Source organism: Lactuca saligna, chromosome 9 (assembly GCF_052625555.1).
Source record: "Lactuca saligna cultivar CGN05327 chromosome 9, ASM5262555v1, whole genome shotgun sequence".
Classification (NCBI taxonomy): Eukaryota; Viridiplantae; Streptophyta; class Magnoliopsida; order Asterales; family Asteraceae; genus Lactuca; species Lactuca saligna.
The window spans coordinates 149773232-149792224 of record NC_136425.1 but is presented as its reverse complement, the minus strand read 5'-3'; the positions used below and the strand labels follow the sequence as shown (position 1 = coordinate 149792224).

At 35.7% G+C, this 18993-nt stretch overlaps 1 protein-coding gene across 4 annotated transcripts in view; it reads right to left on the bottom strand.

Annotated features, from left to right (window-relative positions):
* The window catches only part of LOC145014324 (putative WRKY transcription factor 70), a 34730-nt gene that overhangs the window by 5255 nt on the left and 10482 nt on the right, over positions 1–18993 (bottom strand). For 2 of the 4 annotated variants that reach the window (XR_013665497.1, XM_078972705.1), the window contains one exon: positions 12857–13494. The exons of the other annotated variants lie outside the window; for them this stretch is intronic. Coding sequence is in view for 1 of the 2 variants with exons in the window: in XM_078972705.1 (XP_078828831.1) it covers positions 13095–13494 (400 nt within the window). In the remaining variant the exon portion in view is untranslated. Of the gene's footprint in view, positions 1–12856; positions 13495–18993 lie in introns of those variants that run through there. 4 annotated transcript variants of the gene reach the window in all.

Here is an 18993-nt window from a genome sequence, read left to right as displayed (position 1 = left end):
AAACTAAAAGCCTCATAGATCACAAAGGGTGACTCTTTTTTTCCTTGCAATATTCTGTTGTTTGAACTGGCTTAAAACAAAATATCACTGTTTTGTTGGAATATTTACAAAACATGTTATATCATCAGATATACATCTAAATAATCCAAGAATTCCTAGAAATCAGAAATAAATGTTTCTAGTATGATGTTAGAAGCATATTCAACATCATAATGATGCCTTTAAAGGGTACCATGTTTAGGTCTACTGTTCAAGGCAAGTTGTTTAGGAATAGGCCATTTAACTGGGTACGAATTTTGGACTTTCAAGACATGAACCCGTTCACTGAATTCGTCTCTATTGAATGTTATTTTTTTCTGTTCATTAAGAAAATGACGATTCATGGTAATGAGATTGGATTATATATATATATATATATATATATATATATATATATATATATATATATATATATATATATATATATATAGACACCCACACACTAGTCGTTTACCTGTAAAAAGCGGCAACGACGAATACTTTCTTTTGCCATTTATTTCTATTCAGAAACATGTTATATTTGTAGGAAGACTCATATTGTTATCGTCGGTTTTACGACGACGAATAGTTGTAAACCCTGAAATTTGTACTTATGTCTGTAGGTTCATTATTATAACATACATCTATAAGCCGCTACTATATGTATTTATTCAAAAATTGTCACCTCTTTTATAAGAGTGAGAGAACTATCCAAGCCTTGGAGGATGTAAACTGGGATGCATCTTAGAGTTTCCTAGTAATTGGGATGACCATCTATCCTTGGCCGAATTTTCCTTTAGCAATATTTATCACTCAAGCATCAAGGTGCCTCCCTATGAAGCACTATATGAAAGGAAGTGTCGAACACTGTCGTTTTAGCTACAAGTGGGAGAAAAGTATTTTGTGAGTCCAGATATAGTAAACCAAACCGCCGAGAAGCTTAAAGTCATTCGGGAAAGGATGTTAGCTACCTAAATTCATCAAAAGAGCAACATAGATAAGAAACGATGAACGATAACATTTGATGTAGGGGATTAAGTGTTACTTAAAGTCTCGCCATGGAATGGACTTATTATATTCACAAAGCATGGGAAGTTATGTCCTTCTTTAATAAGACGATTCAAGGTACTTCGATGTATAGGGAATCAAGCTTACAAGCTTGAATTTCCTGCCAAACTGGAAGGTATCCATAATACCTTTCTCGTTTGTTATTTGAGGAAGTACTCGGGAGAAGAAGTGGATATGCTTCTACTTTCAGAGTTAAGGATCGACGAAGATAGGCGGTTGGTTAAAGAGCCTATAGAAATTGTCGACCCTAAGACAAAGAAGTTACGTTGTAAGATGAGTGACTTAAAGCTAGTGCGATGGAAACACCCAATATGATGAAATCTCAACTGGGAAATAGAAAGTGATAGGAAGAGTCGCTATTTACATCTGTTTGCTAACGCATGATTCCGGAACAGAATCATCCTAAGGGAGAGAGAATAGTAGTGCTCATGTTTCTAGCTAGGCTTAATAATCAAACATGTAACCCTTGGGGTCGAGTCATTTAGTTATTTTGTGAATGAATAAGACAAGATTATTCATACATTTTGTGCTTGTATGTTTTCCCTGATATTAAGATATATTATATAACAAAATAAATAAAATTTGAAATACATGTCAAAAATAAAAGACCAATTAGGGAAAATAATCTCAACCTATAATATTCTCAATTAGGATCTCGTACATATCTAGAATGCCTCATTCCATGTTAGAACGAAGAAGTTAGGAAACGCCAATGTCTCGCGATAAACCGACACAACTACGGATAAGGAAAAAAGTGAATCTGGGTTAGATTGCTTTTTATCATAGGAAGTCTAAACGGAATTCATAGATGTCATAAAAGCAAATTCGTGCATATAGGTATCATCTAAATCTGACTTCACTAGATGAAGTTATGATTTTTCAAAAATTCGGCATAAGAGTGTGCGAACCAATATCGAATTTTAGATCGATAGATTGTTAGCCAAAATAATATACAAGAGAGTTGAAGATCTCGTTGTTAGGATTCCAAAGATATAAAAACAATAAAAAAAAACGAATGCTGGATGTGGGAGTTATTCATTTTATACAGGCGTTAATAGGTGAAGCCTGTGTAAATAAAATAAATTCAAATTATTTGACGGAGTCTAAAGGAAAGTTGTAGATCTCGTCGAGAGCTTTTCACGAATAAAAAGAACATCAAAAATAGAGCTCCAATGAAGGAGTTATTCAATTTTAAAAATATGGAAAACGTCACACGTGAACGCATGTCCGCGTAGCTTGAGCACGAAGTCAGCCACGTAGTTCCACCCAGATTGTGTCACATGTAGGCAGCCCGATGGATCAACTTGTTTGAAGTGTGCAAAGCACACCCCTTAGGCGCAACGCACATATGCATTTTGGCCCTATAAATAACCAACAATCCCTCATTCATTCCACACACTCTTAAAACCACTCTCTCTCTCTCTCTCTCTCTCTCGATTATCCTTCCTGTAAACCCATTTTTCTTCATTCTAGCCTGCGGTGAAGCCCTACGACACTCTTGTGTGCACAACTTTCCATAATCTTCATGTAAGACGGACCTAAGATCCCTATTCTCATCTATTGTACTCTGTAAGGCAGCTACACTTACTCTACCCCTGTGGACTTTATAATTATAGTTGTAAATCGTTACTTGGATCTTATAAATAAGATTTCAATGATTCCAAGCTATTATGTTGATTGATCTTCTATGGGAGAGGTGTCTAGAATGGTCATGTAACATCGAAGTCCAGGTATTTTCCTCTTTTCTCCTTAAAGTTTAAAATATTTTGTGAAAATGGTCCCCTCGTACGTTGGGTTTACATTTTGGTACGTTTAGCGTACATACGCGCCTTAGATCGGGAAGCTTAGCCACGTACATTGGGCATACGTGGTGTACGTAGGACATACGCAGCAAAAGACTAAACCCTAAATTTTTGGGCATGAGCCCTATTTAAGCATCACTATGTCCTTTTGGACACTCACCCTCATCAGTCTCCACTGTTATTCACATCCAATTAAACCCTAGTTTACCCTTCTGAGTGTTCTTGAGCTTGGAAGTGACTTTTGAGGTTGAGCTTCTAGATCCAAAACCTACATCAACTTAGGAAGCTTTTGAAGGTAAAAAGTTCTTACCTTGATGATTCATCTTCTTGGTAGAGGTTAAGCCTTGTTTTTTAGTTCATTTTGGTCCCATGGGTTCTTTTGTGAGTTTGGGAAACTCCAGAAGTTATACGTGCTAGATCTCAGACCCTTTGATGTTTTAGATGCATAAAATTGTCATCTTGGTGGTTAATATGAGTCCATGCATGAATTTAAGTCCTTAATGTGAGCCTTGTTTGATAAAAATGGATGTTGGTGTAACGTCCCATTTTCACAAACAAAAATTTTCATTTTTATTAAGATAAAAACTTCCCAATTTGTTAATCCACTAATATAGAAAACCATTTATTCTGAATTACATTTATTAAAATCAAAGTATTGTAGTAATGTAGAATCTTGAATGTTGTTGATAAGTGTGTACAGTCCTGCCTTTGCCTTCAAGCAATAACCGATGATACCTAAAACCATAAACAATTAAGTAAGCATAAAGCTTAGTGAGTTCCTCCAAAAATACCACCATATAAACAGGTTAATTATACAATCAAACATGTCAGGACCAGTCAACCATTGGGTTGGAATACCCTAGGCCCAGTCAATCTTCGGGTCTAGTAATCCTCCTGATGGAATACTGCAGGTTAGTATGCGAATATACAACATGTCAAATCTGCCATCGAGCTAGAATACGTAGGAGTTTTTGGGCTACCGCCTTAACCCTACTGCTCTTCCAGAGCCTTCGTGCCTACGACATACAGCCGGCCCGCACCGGGTATTTTGGCCTACTACACAAATCAGGACCACCTCAACCAAACCAAACATAATATGTCGACATATAAACAATCAGGATCAAGTATGAACGTAATACATGAAAACAACAATCATACAACTCACTACCGCCTACTAATCCCCTCACACATATAGTCCCACTACCAGCTAACCCCCATAAAATGCGTAACCATAAGTAACCAAAGGTGAGACAACAACTCGAACATATGGTCCTAATCTAGAGCCACAACCGAACAAGGAACGGGCAAGAGAGCCTAGACTGTAACGACCCAATAATCGAAGGTAAAAATTTTGTTTTTAATATTGCTATAACATTGATACCATTTACTCTAACAGTTCAAATCATCATTAAGTAAAACATTTATCAGAGTTCATCCCAAAATCATTCATTGTGGAAATCATAGGTGTGTGCACTCCAACCAATATGAGCCCTTCCTTTCCAAAACGATGGTACCTGAAACCATAAACAAAACTTGCAAGCACGAAGCTTAGTGACTCCTCCAGAGCATACCCCATACACAATCCACACAACACATATCATATCAGCTAACAACTATACAAAATACATAAGCCATGCAAACAACACATAAGGAAGCCCTGGAAACCCCCAGGGTCTTACTCCGGGTGCCATGGGAACCCCCACATGGTCTTAGCCCTATGCCTCGGGAACCCCCCGAGGTCTTCGACTTTGGATGCCAAGGAAACCCTCCAAGGTATTACACCTAAGTGCCTCGGGACCCCCCCCCCCCCCCCCCCCCGAGGTCTTTGACCTAGGATGCCAAGGAAACCCACCAAGGTCTTACACCTAAGTGCCTCGGGAACCCCTCGAGGTCTTTGACCTAGGATTCCAAGAAAACCTTCCAAGGTCTTACACCAAAGTGCCTCGGGAACCCCCCGAGGTCTTCCATACACAATACATAAAAACAACTAGCACATTACATATCAAATAGTCCAAATTTCATATACACAACAGTTAATGGCCCGACCTTGGTGCGTTAGACCCATTGGTTTGGTGAGGAGACTCGCCTTACCCTGTCGAAGCTTCTCGCACGAATTCCTTCGTCGCTGCCTTGCCAACTTCTCGAGATGCCTCTACCAAACAATATACCCAATTAGCAATTGGATCCCAAACAATAATCCTTAAATCCATGCATGGGGTAAAATGACCAATCTACCCCTGGCCCAGTATGATCCAAACTTAGGCCCAATTCCAAAACAAAACCACAACACTAGGTAGGCTTTCTAAGTCCACTAGTGGCCCATTAATGTCCCAATTTACCAAATAGGGCCCAAATCCTCTAATGGGCTTTACCCTAAGCCCAAAAATCTCCTTGGCACACATTATCTGACTTCTAATGGCCCACTAAGGCCCAAGGAACAAAAATCCCTTGCATAACCCAAACCGAGGCCTAAAACAACCTAACCCATATTTGATGAGTATGATGAACGTACTCCTATGTACGCTAAGCGTATAAGCCAAATGGTGAGTATGATGGGCATATCCACATGTACGCTTAGTGTAATCCCCCTGTTAAGTCACTTTCCTATTTAGTGCTTAATACTCTACTCTAGAAGCTATAGTTACAGATCCAAGTCCTCATTAGCGTCTTAAACCATAAAGTTGCTTACTTGATGGCTTTGCATGACCCACATAAGCTCAAACTCCAAAAATTACAATCTACTTCCATGGAAATGGTCTTAAATCATGCATGAACCCATTAGGACATCAAAGGTGGCAACTTTCTACCTTAGGGACTCATTTAGAACTGACTGTAGCAACTCCAAGTCCTAGAAATCATATTGAACCAAAAAGCTTCAACCTTTGGACCAAAATGCTCCCAAAACTCAATCTAGGAGATCTAAGGAGATAATCATCAAGTTCATGACTTTATACCATGAAAATATCTGTAAGGAAGCAGCAATCCCAAATCTGAACTTTCTCTTTTGTATCAACGCCTTGCCTTGACCTTTTCTTCCTTGAAGAGTGGATCCAAAAAACCAAAATGCTCACACAAAGCCTTCCAAGCTCCAAGAACACTCAAAGAGTATTAGGGTTTCATAAAAACTGTCTAAGGGTGAGAAGGAGGCTGACCCTTGAGGGTATAATGTTCTTTATATAGTGGCACACCCTAAAAATTAGGGTTTAAAGACTCTGGGTGTACGCCTCCAATGCCCGCGACTCCTCATCCCCTCTATGTTGGGCGTACTCATGCTAGCCACTTTCTTTCCACTTTTCTCTCTTAAGGACCAATAATGCCAATTCCCTCAAAGTATTATAACATCTTCATTCTAAGTTTGTCTCTTACGAACTTCAAATCCACGAAAAGGTGTGAGAAACCCTATGCTCCTAACTCCACACCCGAGCCCTACAACCTTCCGGATAAGACCCAAGACCCATAAAAACTGAATCATCAAATTATGCTTATACCCTTGGTGTCCGAAGACATAATCAAACACTTTCAAAACCGGGTGTTACAACTCTTCCTCACTTAAATTAGATTTCGTCCGCAAAATCATTCTTTACCATTCCTCACACCAAATAACTAAGACCTCATAGCCACAGCCCTGAACATGCCATCGCCTTTCCAAGGTAACCACACCCAACCCTCGTAGGGTTCTAGAACCCAAAGATGAACAAATTCCTTGCAACCTGATCACATTTGCTTCATCCAAACCTGAAGTTCAAGATGGTCTGTCTCCCTGACAGACTGCCCACAATGAATCATCATCGAACCGATTTCCCAAGAAACCAATCTAGCTAGAATACTTCCCACTAGAAATACTTTGTGGCTTCCTAAAGAACAAAATCAATGATCAACTGTGAGTACCGAATAACAAGCAATTCCACACACAGACCCCAGATCACTAAAGTCGTTGCTACTCCTCTTGCTGCCACTTGGCTGCTTCCCTAGAGAACACCCGGTGACCTCACTGGTCCCAACCTATCTGCTAACTGTCTGGAACACCGCACACATACCCGATTGCTGAGCCAAAAACATACTCAGCAGTCCCCTGCGACCTCCGACGGATACCTCGTGTAACCATAACTGCTCTCTCTTCTTTAATCCATTTTATCATTCCGATCGAGATAGGCTGACAACTTGTCGCCACTGAATCCGACACAAAACGGGGAATACTACCAGAATAGTTGTAGTCTTGCATCCTACCTGGTCTCCTTTAACCTACCATTTCCTGATTTTGACATGTCATGGCTCTATTACGGATAGAGCCACCGAGACACATCATAATGGCTTAGACTACCATCAAACAAACCCGTACATTGCCATGAAATTCTTCCCTTGCTGCCCTTGGCATATAAATGCCCCACACCCCATCTCACCGAAACAAAATCCTGCACGAATTTTGATTCGGGTTCCATTCGAAATCCGAATTGATACCCCGCTCCTAACTAGAGATCCTTGAATTGGCATTTTCATAATGCACCTCGACTTCCATCCTCCCTTACTCGACCGATTAGTCAACACCCTTAGTCGATTCCCTGAGACTACCAGTCTCGCACCCGATCGAATCGCCAGGTTCTTATGTGATCCAATATCAGGGCTGCCCAACCGTAACCCTACAGAGACATGCACTATCCATGTGATAGGTAATTCGGAATTGATCATAACAAGTAGGTAAGGAGTGCAGTATGATGTCAATAGCCAACTCCTCAAGGAATTTCACATTCAACTTCAGCAAACAGTCTACAAACCTTTGCATTTTCTGCATGTGGACTGTGATGGGTTCACCATCCTTCATTCAGGTTGTTATCCTGGAAGGGATAATTTCATACCTCTCTCGACGAGCACTCTGATGGTAGCGGTCCATCAGGTCCATGTACATCTCAAAAGGGTAAAAGTCCTCATAGGACTTCTGGAGTTCAGCTGTCATTGTGGTCAACATGATACATGCCACTTTGGTAGCATCTCTCTCATGTACCCCTAAAGTTAGCGATCTCCTCTGGGGTAACAATAGACTCATCAATTTCTTTCAACTCCTTGTTTAGGAAATATTCCTTATCCTCGTAACGTGTGACAATCCTGATGTTCCTGATCCAATAATTAAAGTTTGAACCATCAAAGATGACTCTCCCAAAAAGGTTCATGAGAGAGAAGGAGCTGGTGGGGTTTGAGCCAGAAGCAGCATTGTTGGAAGACATCTGAATAGAAGAAAGACACATTTAGATTAGATATAGAATCCTTAATAAGACACCTAAATGTAATATTAAGTCTAGTACCCAACAAAATACTTTATAATTTGGAAGAGGGATGCCGTAATCCAAGCTCTAAAATATTTGAAGGTAGGCAAATGACGATTCACCAATTTCCACCATGAAGAACGAAATAAATGATTAGGTTTAATTGGGTTGAAACTCCTAGATCTTTTGAGATTCATTGAACTTTTCAATGGCGTGTTTAAATCTCGATTGTGCCCTCTCAAGTTTGTGACTGGGATGCCGAGGATCACAAACAAGGTGTGAATAACCATGCACATTAACTTGGTACCCTTAATCTTTATCACCTAATCATTGTGTCGGTTACCTACACGCGCTCCACCGATCTATGATAAACATTAAGTCACCTTTTTCCACTCTTACTAGTCCATGTTAGTGTGTCGGTTACCCACACATGCTCCACCAATGACTTGGTATGGTACAAAGTGTAATTTCATGGGTTGGCACCAATCTCACATTTTCCTAAAGCAACTAAGATTGGGAAATTATATAAGGTTTAGTTACTTTATATTTATGATTATACTTGTAATGAGAATTATAGTCCTTGTCCTATCCGTTCAGCTAACGACCCTCCACCAATCAAGGAAGTGGTGGGTGAGAGTGGACACCCATTAAGCTACCATTTTGTAGGCAACAACCTTATACCCCTCTTATAGACCGGCTTCGTGAATGAGGCCTACTAACGGTAAGACTGACTTGATCTTATATATATATATATATATATATATATATATATATATATATATATATATATATATATATATATATATATATATATATATATAAACTTATAATACTATAAAGTATAAGAGTTGAATTTTAACTTTTAAAACTCTAGGGTTTGGAATTAAAGTGTGTGTGAGACTTTACAAATTCCAAGACTTGATTGCAAGTTTTGAAACTATTCAAGACTTTTCATTTCTATAACTTATGAGTTTTAATGGTTTTAAAGAAAAGACTTTTGAAATTTCACAACTTGAGGACAAGTTATCGAGTCCATTGATTGGCATTTAGATCAAGAATTACACTAACAAACAATTTGCAAATAATTCCTATGATCTACAAAAACTCATAAGTATAAACATTCATATCAACAATTTCAAGAATCATATAAACATATATGAAGCTTGAAAATTTGACAATAACCATTGAAAATGGATTAGCTAATCATTACCACATCAAAACAGGTTTTATAAGTCCAAAACAGTTTAGGTTAATGATTCTAGTCCATTTCCAACAACAAAACTCAAAAATCTGCACACAAGGCCACCTACTCGCGGAGTACAAGAACCTACTCGACGAGTAGGTTGAGTTTACACTTGGACTCGTCGAGTCACCCCATGGAGTCGGTGATTCCACTGATTAGTGAACAGATTTTCAACTTTTTCAAGCATTTTCCATCAACTATAATGAAGATAAGCCTAGGCTCTGATACCACTGAAGAGTTTTGAGCATTCTAACACTCCTATGTTGTACATGCAACCCTAGAAACCTTGGATCTATGTTTTCTCTATTATACGTGCAAATTTAATTTTCCAAGGTTCTCAACCTAACTAGCATGTTATGGGGTGCTTGTAATATAAAAACTTGGTAGAATAGCATATCTTTTCTTAGTGGTTGATTGCTTGAACTTATGATAGCCTAGCATCAATAATGTGGATGCCTCAAGTGGAATCACAAATCACAAAAACACCTTGGAAGACTTGAGAGAATAGAAAGCACACTAGAAATCGGTCACCCTTTGTTCTCACACACACTAGTGCCATTTCATGTGCCAAAGACCTCTTTATATAGTATGGAGGATTAGGGTTACATTCATGTAAACCCTAGTACCCATGACCTTTTATTTCCATAGGATCCATGGGTTAAAAACTTCATGGACTATCCATGCAAGCTTAGTCCATCCTAAATGAACTTGGCCCTATATATATATATATATATATATATATATATATATATATATATATATATATATATATATATATATATATATATATAAGAGTCCATATTTAATTCGACTAATATTATAAAAACCCTAAATTTTTAACGTGTAATTGGAAAAAGCCTTAATATTTTTTTTATTATTGTTCTGGCCACAACCTTCTTGCAGAATTATCACTCTAGCCCAGTTAACAAGTTTCATGGTTAAATTAGTTAATTTTTTGCAAAATCAATCCTAAAAAAGTTCAAATTTTGTCCCTAATGTTTGCAAAAAATTACACCACATAGTTTTTTAAGTTTATTTTTCATTTTTTGTAAACTTAATTTTTTTTTTACAAATATATATATATATATATATATATATATATATATATATATATATATATATATATATATATATATACATTTTTTATTTCTTTTTTATATATTTTATTTATTTTCAGTTTTTTAACTTTATTTTTCAACAATTTGTTTATATGTTTTTTTTTTTACATTATGTTTCTATTTTTTATATTTTAGTTATTTATGGTTTTTCTAATGTTTTTATTTATTTTGATTCAAGTAAACGAACTTGAATTTAATTTAATTTACTATAACAAGTTTTTTTTATAGAGACCGACTATTATTATATTTTTTGTTCATTCTTTTAGTGTATTCTTAAATTGAAAAATATTATCTTGAATTTAAACTATTGATATCATATATAAAAATATGATTTAATTTGCAAGTTAAACAGCACAATGAAACACTAATTCTTAGTTTTCATTTTTTCGTAACATAAATATAATAACACTAAAGAAAAAATAATAAAAAGAAAATATGTTGGACCGAAATTACAAATATAAACATAACTATTTTATTTACTTGAAAAAAAATAAAAAAATTACAAAAACTATAAATTATCAAAATTATAATATACTCTAATATATTAATACATTTTACATTTTTCGAAAAAGGTCAATAAAAAAGTTAAAAATACAAAAAAAAAAAAAAAAAAAAAAAAAAAAAAAAAAAAACAAATAATTGGAAAACAAATAAGAAAAAAAATAAATAAAAATATGAAAAAAATTAAAAATATAATACGAAAAGAAAAATGAAAAAAGCCTCTAATATACTCTATATATACACTAAAAAAATAGAAAACAAAAGGTAAAAAAAAAAATCAAATTGTTGAAAAGTTAAACAAAAAAATGAAAATGAATAAAGTATATATAAACAAAGAAAAAAAATGTATATATATTTATAAAATAAAAAACTGAAAATAAATAAAGTATACAAAAAACGAAAAATATTGTTAGAAAATAATATGGTGTAATTTTTTGCAAACATCAGGGACCAAATTTCAACATTTTATGATTGATTTCGCAAAAAAGTTAACCAAGTTAACCATGAAACTTGTTAAGTGGGCTAGAGTGATAATTCTGCAAAAAGTTGTGGCCAGAGCAATAATAAAAAAAATATCAGGGTTTTTACCAATTACGCGTTAAAAATTTAGGGCTTTTATAATATTAGTCCTAAGAATAATCCAAAAAAAAAAGATGATGAAATTATAAGTGCATGAAAAATTACGGGATGATTTGTATGCTATAAGGGTCCAGATAGAGAACCTAAAGATTATTTTATGCAATTTGATGAGTCGTATCACAAGACAAGAAGCAACATTTTATAAAATAATTTTCGTTTAGAGGTAAATGAGATTGCGTTGAAGGTAAAAAGAAATTATGTCTACCATACCATTAGATGAAGTGATTGGTGAAGTGTTGAAAGGAAAGTTGGATCATAAAATGACTAAATTCTCCTTGCCAACACTATTGAATCTGGTGAACATGCTAACAACAATAATAATTACAGTCTTTTGGTTTCATTTTTTTTTCCTAAAGAGTATTGTATTTTCAAGATTTTGTAAATTTTGTATGTATTGCAAGAATCGTGGAGTGGAGGGTCATCAACACCATCTATGGTTGGTGCTGTCAACAAATGGAAGAATATAACTCAAAAAAGTCAACATAAACATGGAACAATCTATCAGATGCAGATTCTGCTCTTGAACGTCTTAATTTCTTAATCAAATTGGTTGGTTGTACAACACCCAGATTCATACAAAACGGTTGTTCACAACTACAATATGTTTAAATTAGAGAAGGTCATTGTGAATCTTTTCGTTTGTATTATTTAAAACTAGATTAAATGCAATAAAGAGCAACGTAGTTTTGTTTATTTGATTATCATAGCATTACACTTTCGGTTCATTCTACTACAAAATTGTACTATAACAATGTCTCCTAAATTAAAGAAAATAATTGTTGGTTAAGCAGTGAGAGTATCAATTTATGTAAAAATAGTTAAAACACTGTTGGGATTAATAAATGGTCCCCACATGTGGTAGTCGGGTGAGATGCAGGGTGAGACTGCATGTGTGTTAAAATTACTTCTGTCCCAAAACATATAAAAAAAATCTACATAGATTAAGGGTATTTTTGGCAAAACTAACTTATAACGGAGTGAGTAGCGGTTAGCTGATAGCTACCGCTGTTGCCTTTATTTATTATATAAGTGTTTTGCAAAAATAGTTCGAAGCTTTTGATACATGTAAAGTTAGATAAAAGGATAATTGTTTAAAAAAGATAAATACATAAATATATTTTTAAGAGCAATTCTGGAAATTGATTTAAAAAGCTCAATAATATTTTATTAAATGCTGCATGAACGTTTTAGTTAAACTAAAAGCTAAACTTTTGTACCGTTAAAAGCTCACAAACGCTTCTAAAAACTTAATGTCAAATAAACATTTAAAACAAACTTCATCAAATGCCACTACCCCATGCAAAGCATGGATTCACCCTCTAGTTATCTATAATCCACAACATACTTTGTCATCTACCTTTAACCTTCGATATAACCAACAAAAATATATCCACCATTCAAAGGGAGTTTGATCATCTAAATAAACTACTCTAAAACACTTTATCTTTTAAAAATCAAACGTACAGAATAAACTCTCATCAAACGTTAAATCATTGACGGAAGATCCATTTTCGGAAACATCGTTCCACAATCCAATGGTTGATTGGCCATAACCAATACTTTGTGCATTAGAATTAACTTCTTGCTCTATTGAGGGGTTAATATGGGTATTACTGATTGTTGAGGGGCTATTTGGTAAATGGATAGTTTTAGAGTCCATAGAATTAAGTAGACGGAAACTTAGATCCTGATAGTCCGAAAACAAGTGTGTGTTTTCGTCGATCATTTGGCATGTGTGATGCCCATGATATGTAACACGATACATTTGTGGTTCATCTTCCAGTTTTTGAACTTGTTTTAACGCTTGGCATCCCTGTTCACATTTGTGTGTACATCTATAATAGTTCCTGCATAAAGAATATTCTCATGTAACGACAAAATTTATGAGACGATTTTTGATATTTTTAAATATTTTTTAGTTATATACTCGAAGTAAAAAATATATATATATTAATCTTTGTACTTAGATTATTATTTTCGATTTAGGTATTCTCATATTTTTTTTACATAATAAATTATAGTTGGTGTTAGAATATATTTCTATAACTTTTACACTTTCTATATAATATAGGGTAATTAGTATATCTATATATTGACATCAATGAAAAAAAAAAACTACATAGTTCTTTTCCCGTATCACACATGATACCGAGCTTGGCGTAGTAGATTATTGCCAATACATTTACTTGCCCTATATTTTCCTGGCTTTTGTATTCACCTCATCATTACTGCTGCTCCACCGTGTACACGGCCTCTTGTTGTCGCTCTTTTGCCGTCAAACTAAAGGCCTACAAGTCTACAACGACTCTTACCAGCCTCCTACTGTCCACTTGGTGTCCTTTGTACAATGATGATGATGGGACTGGGAAGCTATTAATGATCGTATTAGGTTATGGTTCTATTACATGTTTGATCCTCACCTTCACCAAATCATATATAGTGACAATTGCATTGCAAAGGATCTATGAGATAAGCTTGAAAAGTTTTTCCTTAATAACAAAATGTCTCTCATGGTACAGCTTCAAGAATTGATTCAAAATACAAAAAAAAGGCTCTTCTTCCATTACCGAATTTTGTCATGCGTTTAATAATCTAGTTGATGATTTATCTTCTTATGATATATTGAGGTGAAACTTGTAATGCAAATTCTTTGACAATACCGACTTCATATCACAACATTGTTGATGTTCACCAACACCAAGTCCTTTCCATCCTTCTTGGAAACCAAAAATATGCTTTTCCTTCATGTGGCTTAGAAGAAAACGTAGATATCTCCTTCTGATAACAAATTGCAAATCACTACCTCTTTGTACTCTAGTAACACAAAAACTAGAAAGTTGAAAAACAGGCTCAATAAAAATGGATCTAATGGTTGGTGTGGGAGGCTATTGTTTATACCACCGCTAACCATTTTAAAGGTTCACAAGGCTTGAGTCAACATTCCAATGCCAACATTCATGCTTACTACGAAAATACTAATGCCCTTGAAACTTTTTCACAATTTGGTCAAGGTTTTCGGCATTTCAACAACAGTTTGCAAGAATTCTTGGCATGTTTTAGTAGCCAAAATCACATTGAATCCCTCATCTATAGTTTCAACTCAATTATGCCTCATTTCAGAAGAAAACCAACCCTCTTGGTCCTTTCTAGAAGCTGTTCAACAACATTTTTGTACCATATCAGCCCTACTTCTAAGATCAACAATATGCCCCCATGCATTAATATCCAACTCCAAGCACCGTCTCTACCCAACAATAATATCACACAACAACCAATGTCGGTCCCAAGCATCCCACCAACCTCACTTTCATCTTTAGTTTATGTTTATACAACAACCTCCTAATAAAACTACTACATAAGTGATTTGCGGTTTACATTTCTTCTTTAGACTTCAAGAGTGTCAAGTCAAACAATTATATGTTTACCTTCTCCTGTGGAAATGATACTAACTATCTTCCATTATATATGGATGATATCATCTTAAATTCTTCTTGCACTCCTTTGATTTGGCACATCATCTCAGGCTATCATATGAATTTCCCATGTCTGACTTGGGCCCTATGTCCTTCTTTTTGGGTATTGTGGCCTCTCGTAAATCTACTAGGTTGTTTCATTCCAAGTCGGAGTTTGCTAGATACATCCTCATTCATGATAACATGGCTACTTGCAATCCTTATAGTACACATATCGATTACAAGCCTAAGCTTTCCATAAAGGGGACTCTCACCACTTTATATCGTAACATGGCTGGTGGTTGTTAATATATAACCTTCACTTGGCTAGATAATGATTATGTTGTTTAGTAGGTATGTCTATACATGCATGACCCATGTAATCCTTAATATCTTGTCGTCAAGTGTATTCTTATGTATCTTTCATGGTACTATATTTGATCGTGTTCAACTTAATTCTTCCTTTGTTGATAACTTAATCACTTAGTCTCATATATTGAAGTTGACTAGGTCGACTTTCCTTAGATCCATCAGTCCAAATAAGGATCATGTGTCTATCTTAGAGACAATCTTGTCTCATGATCCTCCAAGTAGGTACATGTTGTCTCACGCTCTAGCATAAAAGTTGAATGTTAGGGCTAACTAATGTTGTTGTTGAAGATGTTTGGCTTCATAATTTCGTCCTTGAGTATAATACAAACCCTTGGATCTTTTCCAATATAAACTGTTGACATTAATAAAACTATAGGCATGGTAAGATCATCATTAATAAAACTGTTGACATTAATAAAACTATAGGGGTTGATGATGTTGTCGGTGCATATCTTCAAAATAGAGTGCTAAGAATGAGTATTGATCTGGAACCAGACCAAGAACCGGCTTAGTGGCAAAGGGAGAACAAGGAACCCGCTCGAGAGGGTGTTTGGATAGGGAAAAAAGAGGGTGCTTATTGCTTATTGCTTATTTCCACCACAATATGCTAAGTTTAAGTGTTTTGATAAGAATCCTTAAAAATCAGTTTATTGTGATAGGGATAAGTTAAATAAGTTGATTTTAATAAGCATCTTCCCCATTGCTTATTGCATATTGCTTATTCCCACCACAAACACTTTTGCAATCCAAACACGCCCCCCCCCCCCCCCCCCCAATACCCTTGTTCCCATTGCAACGAATTTGGCTTCCAGTTCAGTTATGATTCCAATTTGGTTCTACACGAAAGTGTGCCCTTGAGGGATGTGTTCATTTTCGGATCCGACCAAACCAGACCGATAACCAAAGAATCAGGAACCGATTAGTAGGATATAGAGAACCGATAACTATGCTGAAAAACCCAAATCCGATTCCGGTTTTTTACGAACCGATTCAAATTATCATCCCTATTATGTACCACTATCGATATTGAAACCACAACGCTGATAGGCAAAGCGAAAAGTAAGCACTTCCTCAAAACTAGATGAGGAGTAAAAAAATTGGGATAAAGTTGGTCGGCTCTCCAAAATTAGCAACAAAGTGGAGGAAAACAAGGAGCGCCAAAGAAGTAGAAAATTGGGCATTTTAGAAGAGGAGTTGCAAAACAAAGCCACGATATTGAAGGAGTTTTGTATGATGGTGGAAAAAAGAATTGATAGAGGTTTATAGTTTTTTTTAAGTCGCATGATGATTTAAGTAGAGAATAATTGAATTAGGTGCACCCCTGCTAGCAAAAAAATAACACAAATTTAGAAATGCGAGTTTCAAAAATCAATATAGGTTTTAATTCATGGCTATCTATTGATTATTAATGTCATTATCCACTGCCTTTCCGCTTTTTTAATTCATGGCTATCTATTGATTACTTTAATATCATTTTTTGGGATGCATAAGAGTCATCCTTGGTTATGGCAACCCGGATATGTTCCTAATGGCGAATAGGCGGAAGGTTGAAGAGATTGAAAAGGAGGTTGTTTCTTGTATTCTTATTGAGGCGGAACACACTAATTGGAGAGAGGACAATACGAATTTTCTAGAACTTGATCATTAGCAAAAGCAAATCTACAATAGAAAGTAAAAAGTAATTGGATCACAGATTGGGAAGAAATTTCTAATTTTTTCTATGGGTCCTTGAAAAGTAAGCATAGAAAGAATAGTGTCCATGGGCTTTCAGTAAATGATACTTGGTCCTATGACTCCAATGACATTAAAAAAGAGGTGCATACCTTCTTTCGTTGCAAATTACAAGATAAATGGCCTTTAAGACCAAAGTTAATAAACCTAAAATTCAAATCCTTACCCTAAAAAATGCAAGAGTCTATTGAATCTTCAATCACCTTGGTTAAAGTAAACACAACTATTTTGGGTTGTGGTGGAGACAAATGTTGAAGGTCATCACTAGCCCAATAGAATCAATGTTATTATCTAGAAGAAGTTAGCATGTTCTACAATGATCTAGAAGATTATGGAATACTATGGAAGAGTATAGAAGATGTCGGAAGACTCTAGAATACTATAGAACGACATTGAAGACTCTAGAAGGTTATGGATCATTCTAGAAGACATTGGAGCATCCCAGACCTCTCCATAACATTATAGAAGATTTTAGAAACATATAGAAGTTTGTAATAGATATAGAATACGATAGAGAGTAGTAGAATAGTCATGAATGTATGTAGATCTAGAACCTTCCTATATGGAGGTGAAAACACCTATAAATATGTATGGAGCTCATTTGCTCCAAACCAATCCAACATCGAAACCATCTAAGAAACATCTCAAAGAAATCAAAGTGTGTAGTAGTCTCTCAAAGTTTAAGTTCTTCTTAAGTGTCTTAATAAAAGTATTGTTGTTTCCCACACAAAGAGCTGTGTTTAAAAATTTGGTATCAAAGTGAGGTTTCTTGATAGTGAGAATGAGTAATTCTCTTTGTATCGTGAGTAGTCAGTAACTTTGCAATTTTGGTGTCGAAACTAACTTGTTTGGTGTTACTGAGGTACTTCCAACACGATGGGTGATCTCCAATTTGTTGGAGGAATCAAGAAACTCAACAACAACTACAAAACATGGGAAACATGTACGAAGTCCTACTTATAAGGACAAGATCTATGGGAGGTCATTGGTGGAAGCGAAACTACGCCACCAGAGGAAGATGTTAATGGTGCTTTGTGCAAATGGAAAACAAAGTAGGCAAAAAAATGTTTGCCTTGAAGACCACAATCGAAGAAGAGATGTTGGAGCATATTCAGGATGAGAACACACCTAAAGAAGCTTGGGACACATTTGTGATGCTTTTCTTAAAGAAGAATGATACGAGACTACAACTTTTGGAGAATGAGCTATTATCAATCCCACAATGTGACATGACAATTGCTCAATATTTCCCTAAGGTCAAGTCGATATGTCAAGAGATTAATGACCTACATCCGCAATCCGTCATTGCAGAAGCTCGAATGAAGAGGATCATCATCCATGGACTGAGGACGGAATATAGAAGCTTCATTACTGCTGTACAAGAATGGCCCGTTCAACCATCACTTGTAGAGTTTGAGAATTTTTTGGCCAACAAAGAAGCTATGTTTAAGAAAATGGGAGGCATCACACTAAAGAGTGAAGAGGAAGCACTCTACACAAGTAAAAGTCGGAGGAATTTCAAGTCGTCTTCTAAATAAGGATACAAAAGTGCTGACAAAGGGAAGAGTCAACAAGGAACCTCACAACCATGGAGATCTCAAAACACCGACAATAAGAGTTCTCGGGGGAGGAGGTTTGAAGGCAATTGCAACAATTGTGGAAAGTAGGGCTACATGTCCAAGGATTGCTAGTCAAAGAAAAAGTCTGTGGAAAGTAATGTAGTAACTTCCAAGAAGGAAGTAGAGGATGAATGGGATGCTGAGGCACTATTTGGTATAGAAGATAATAAGA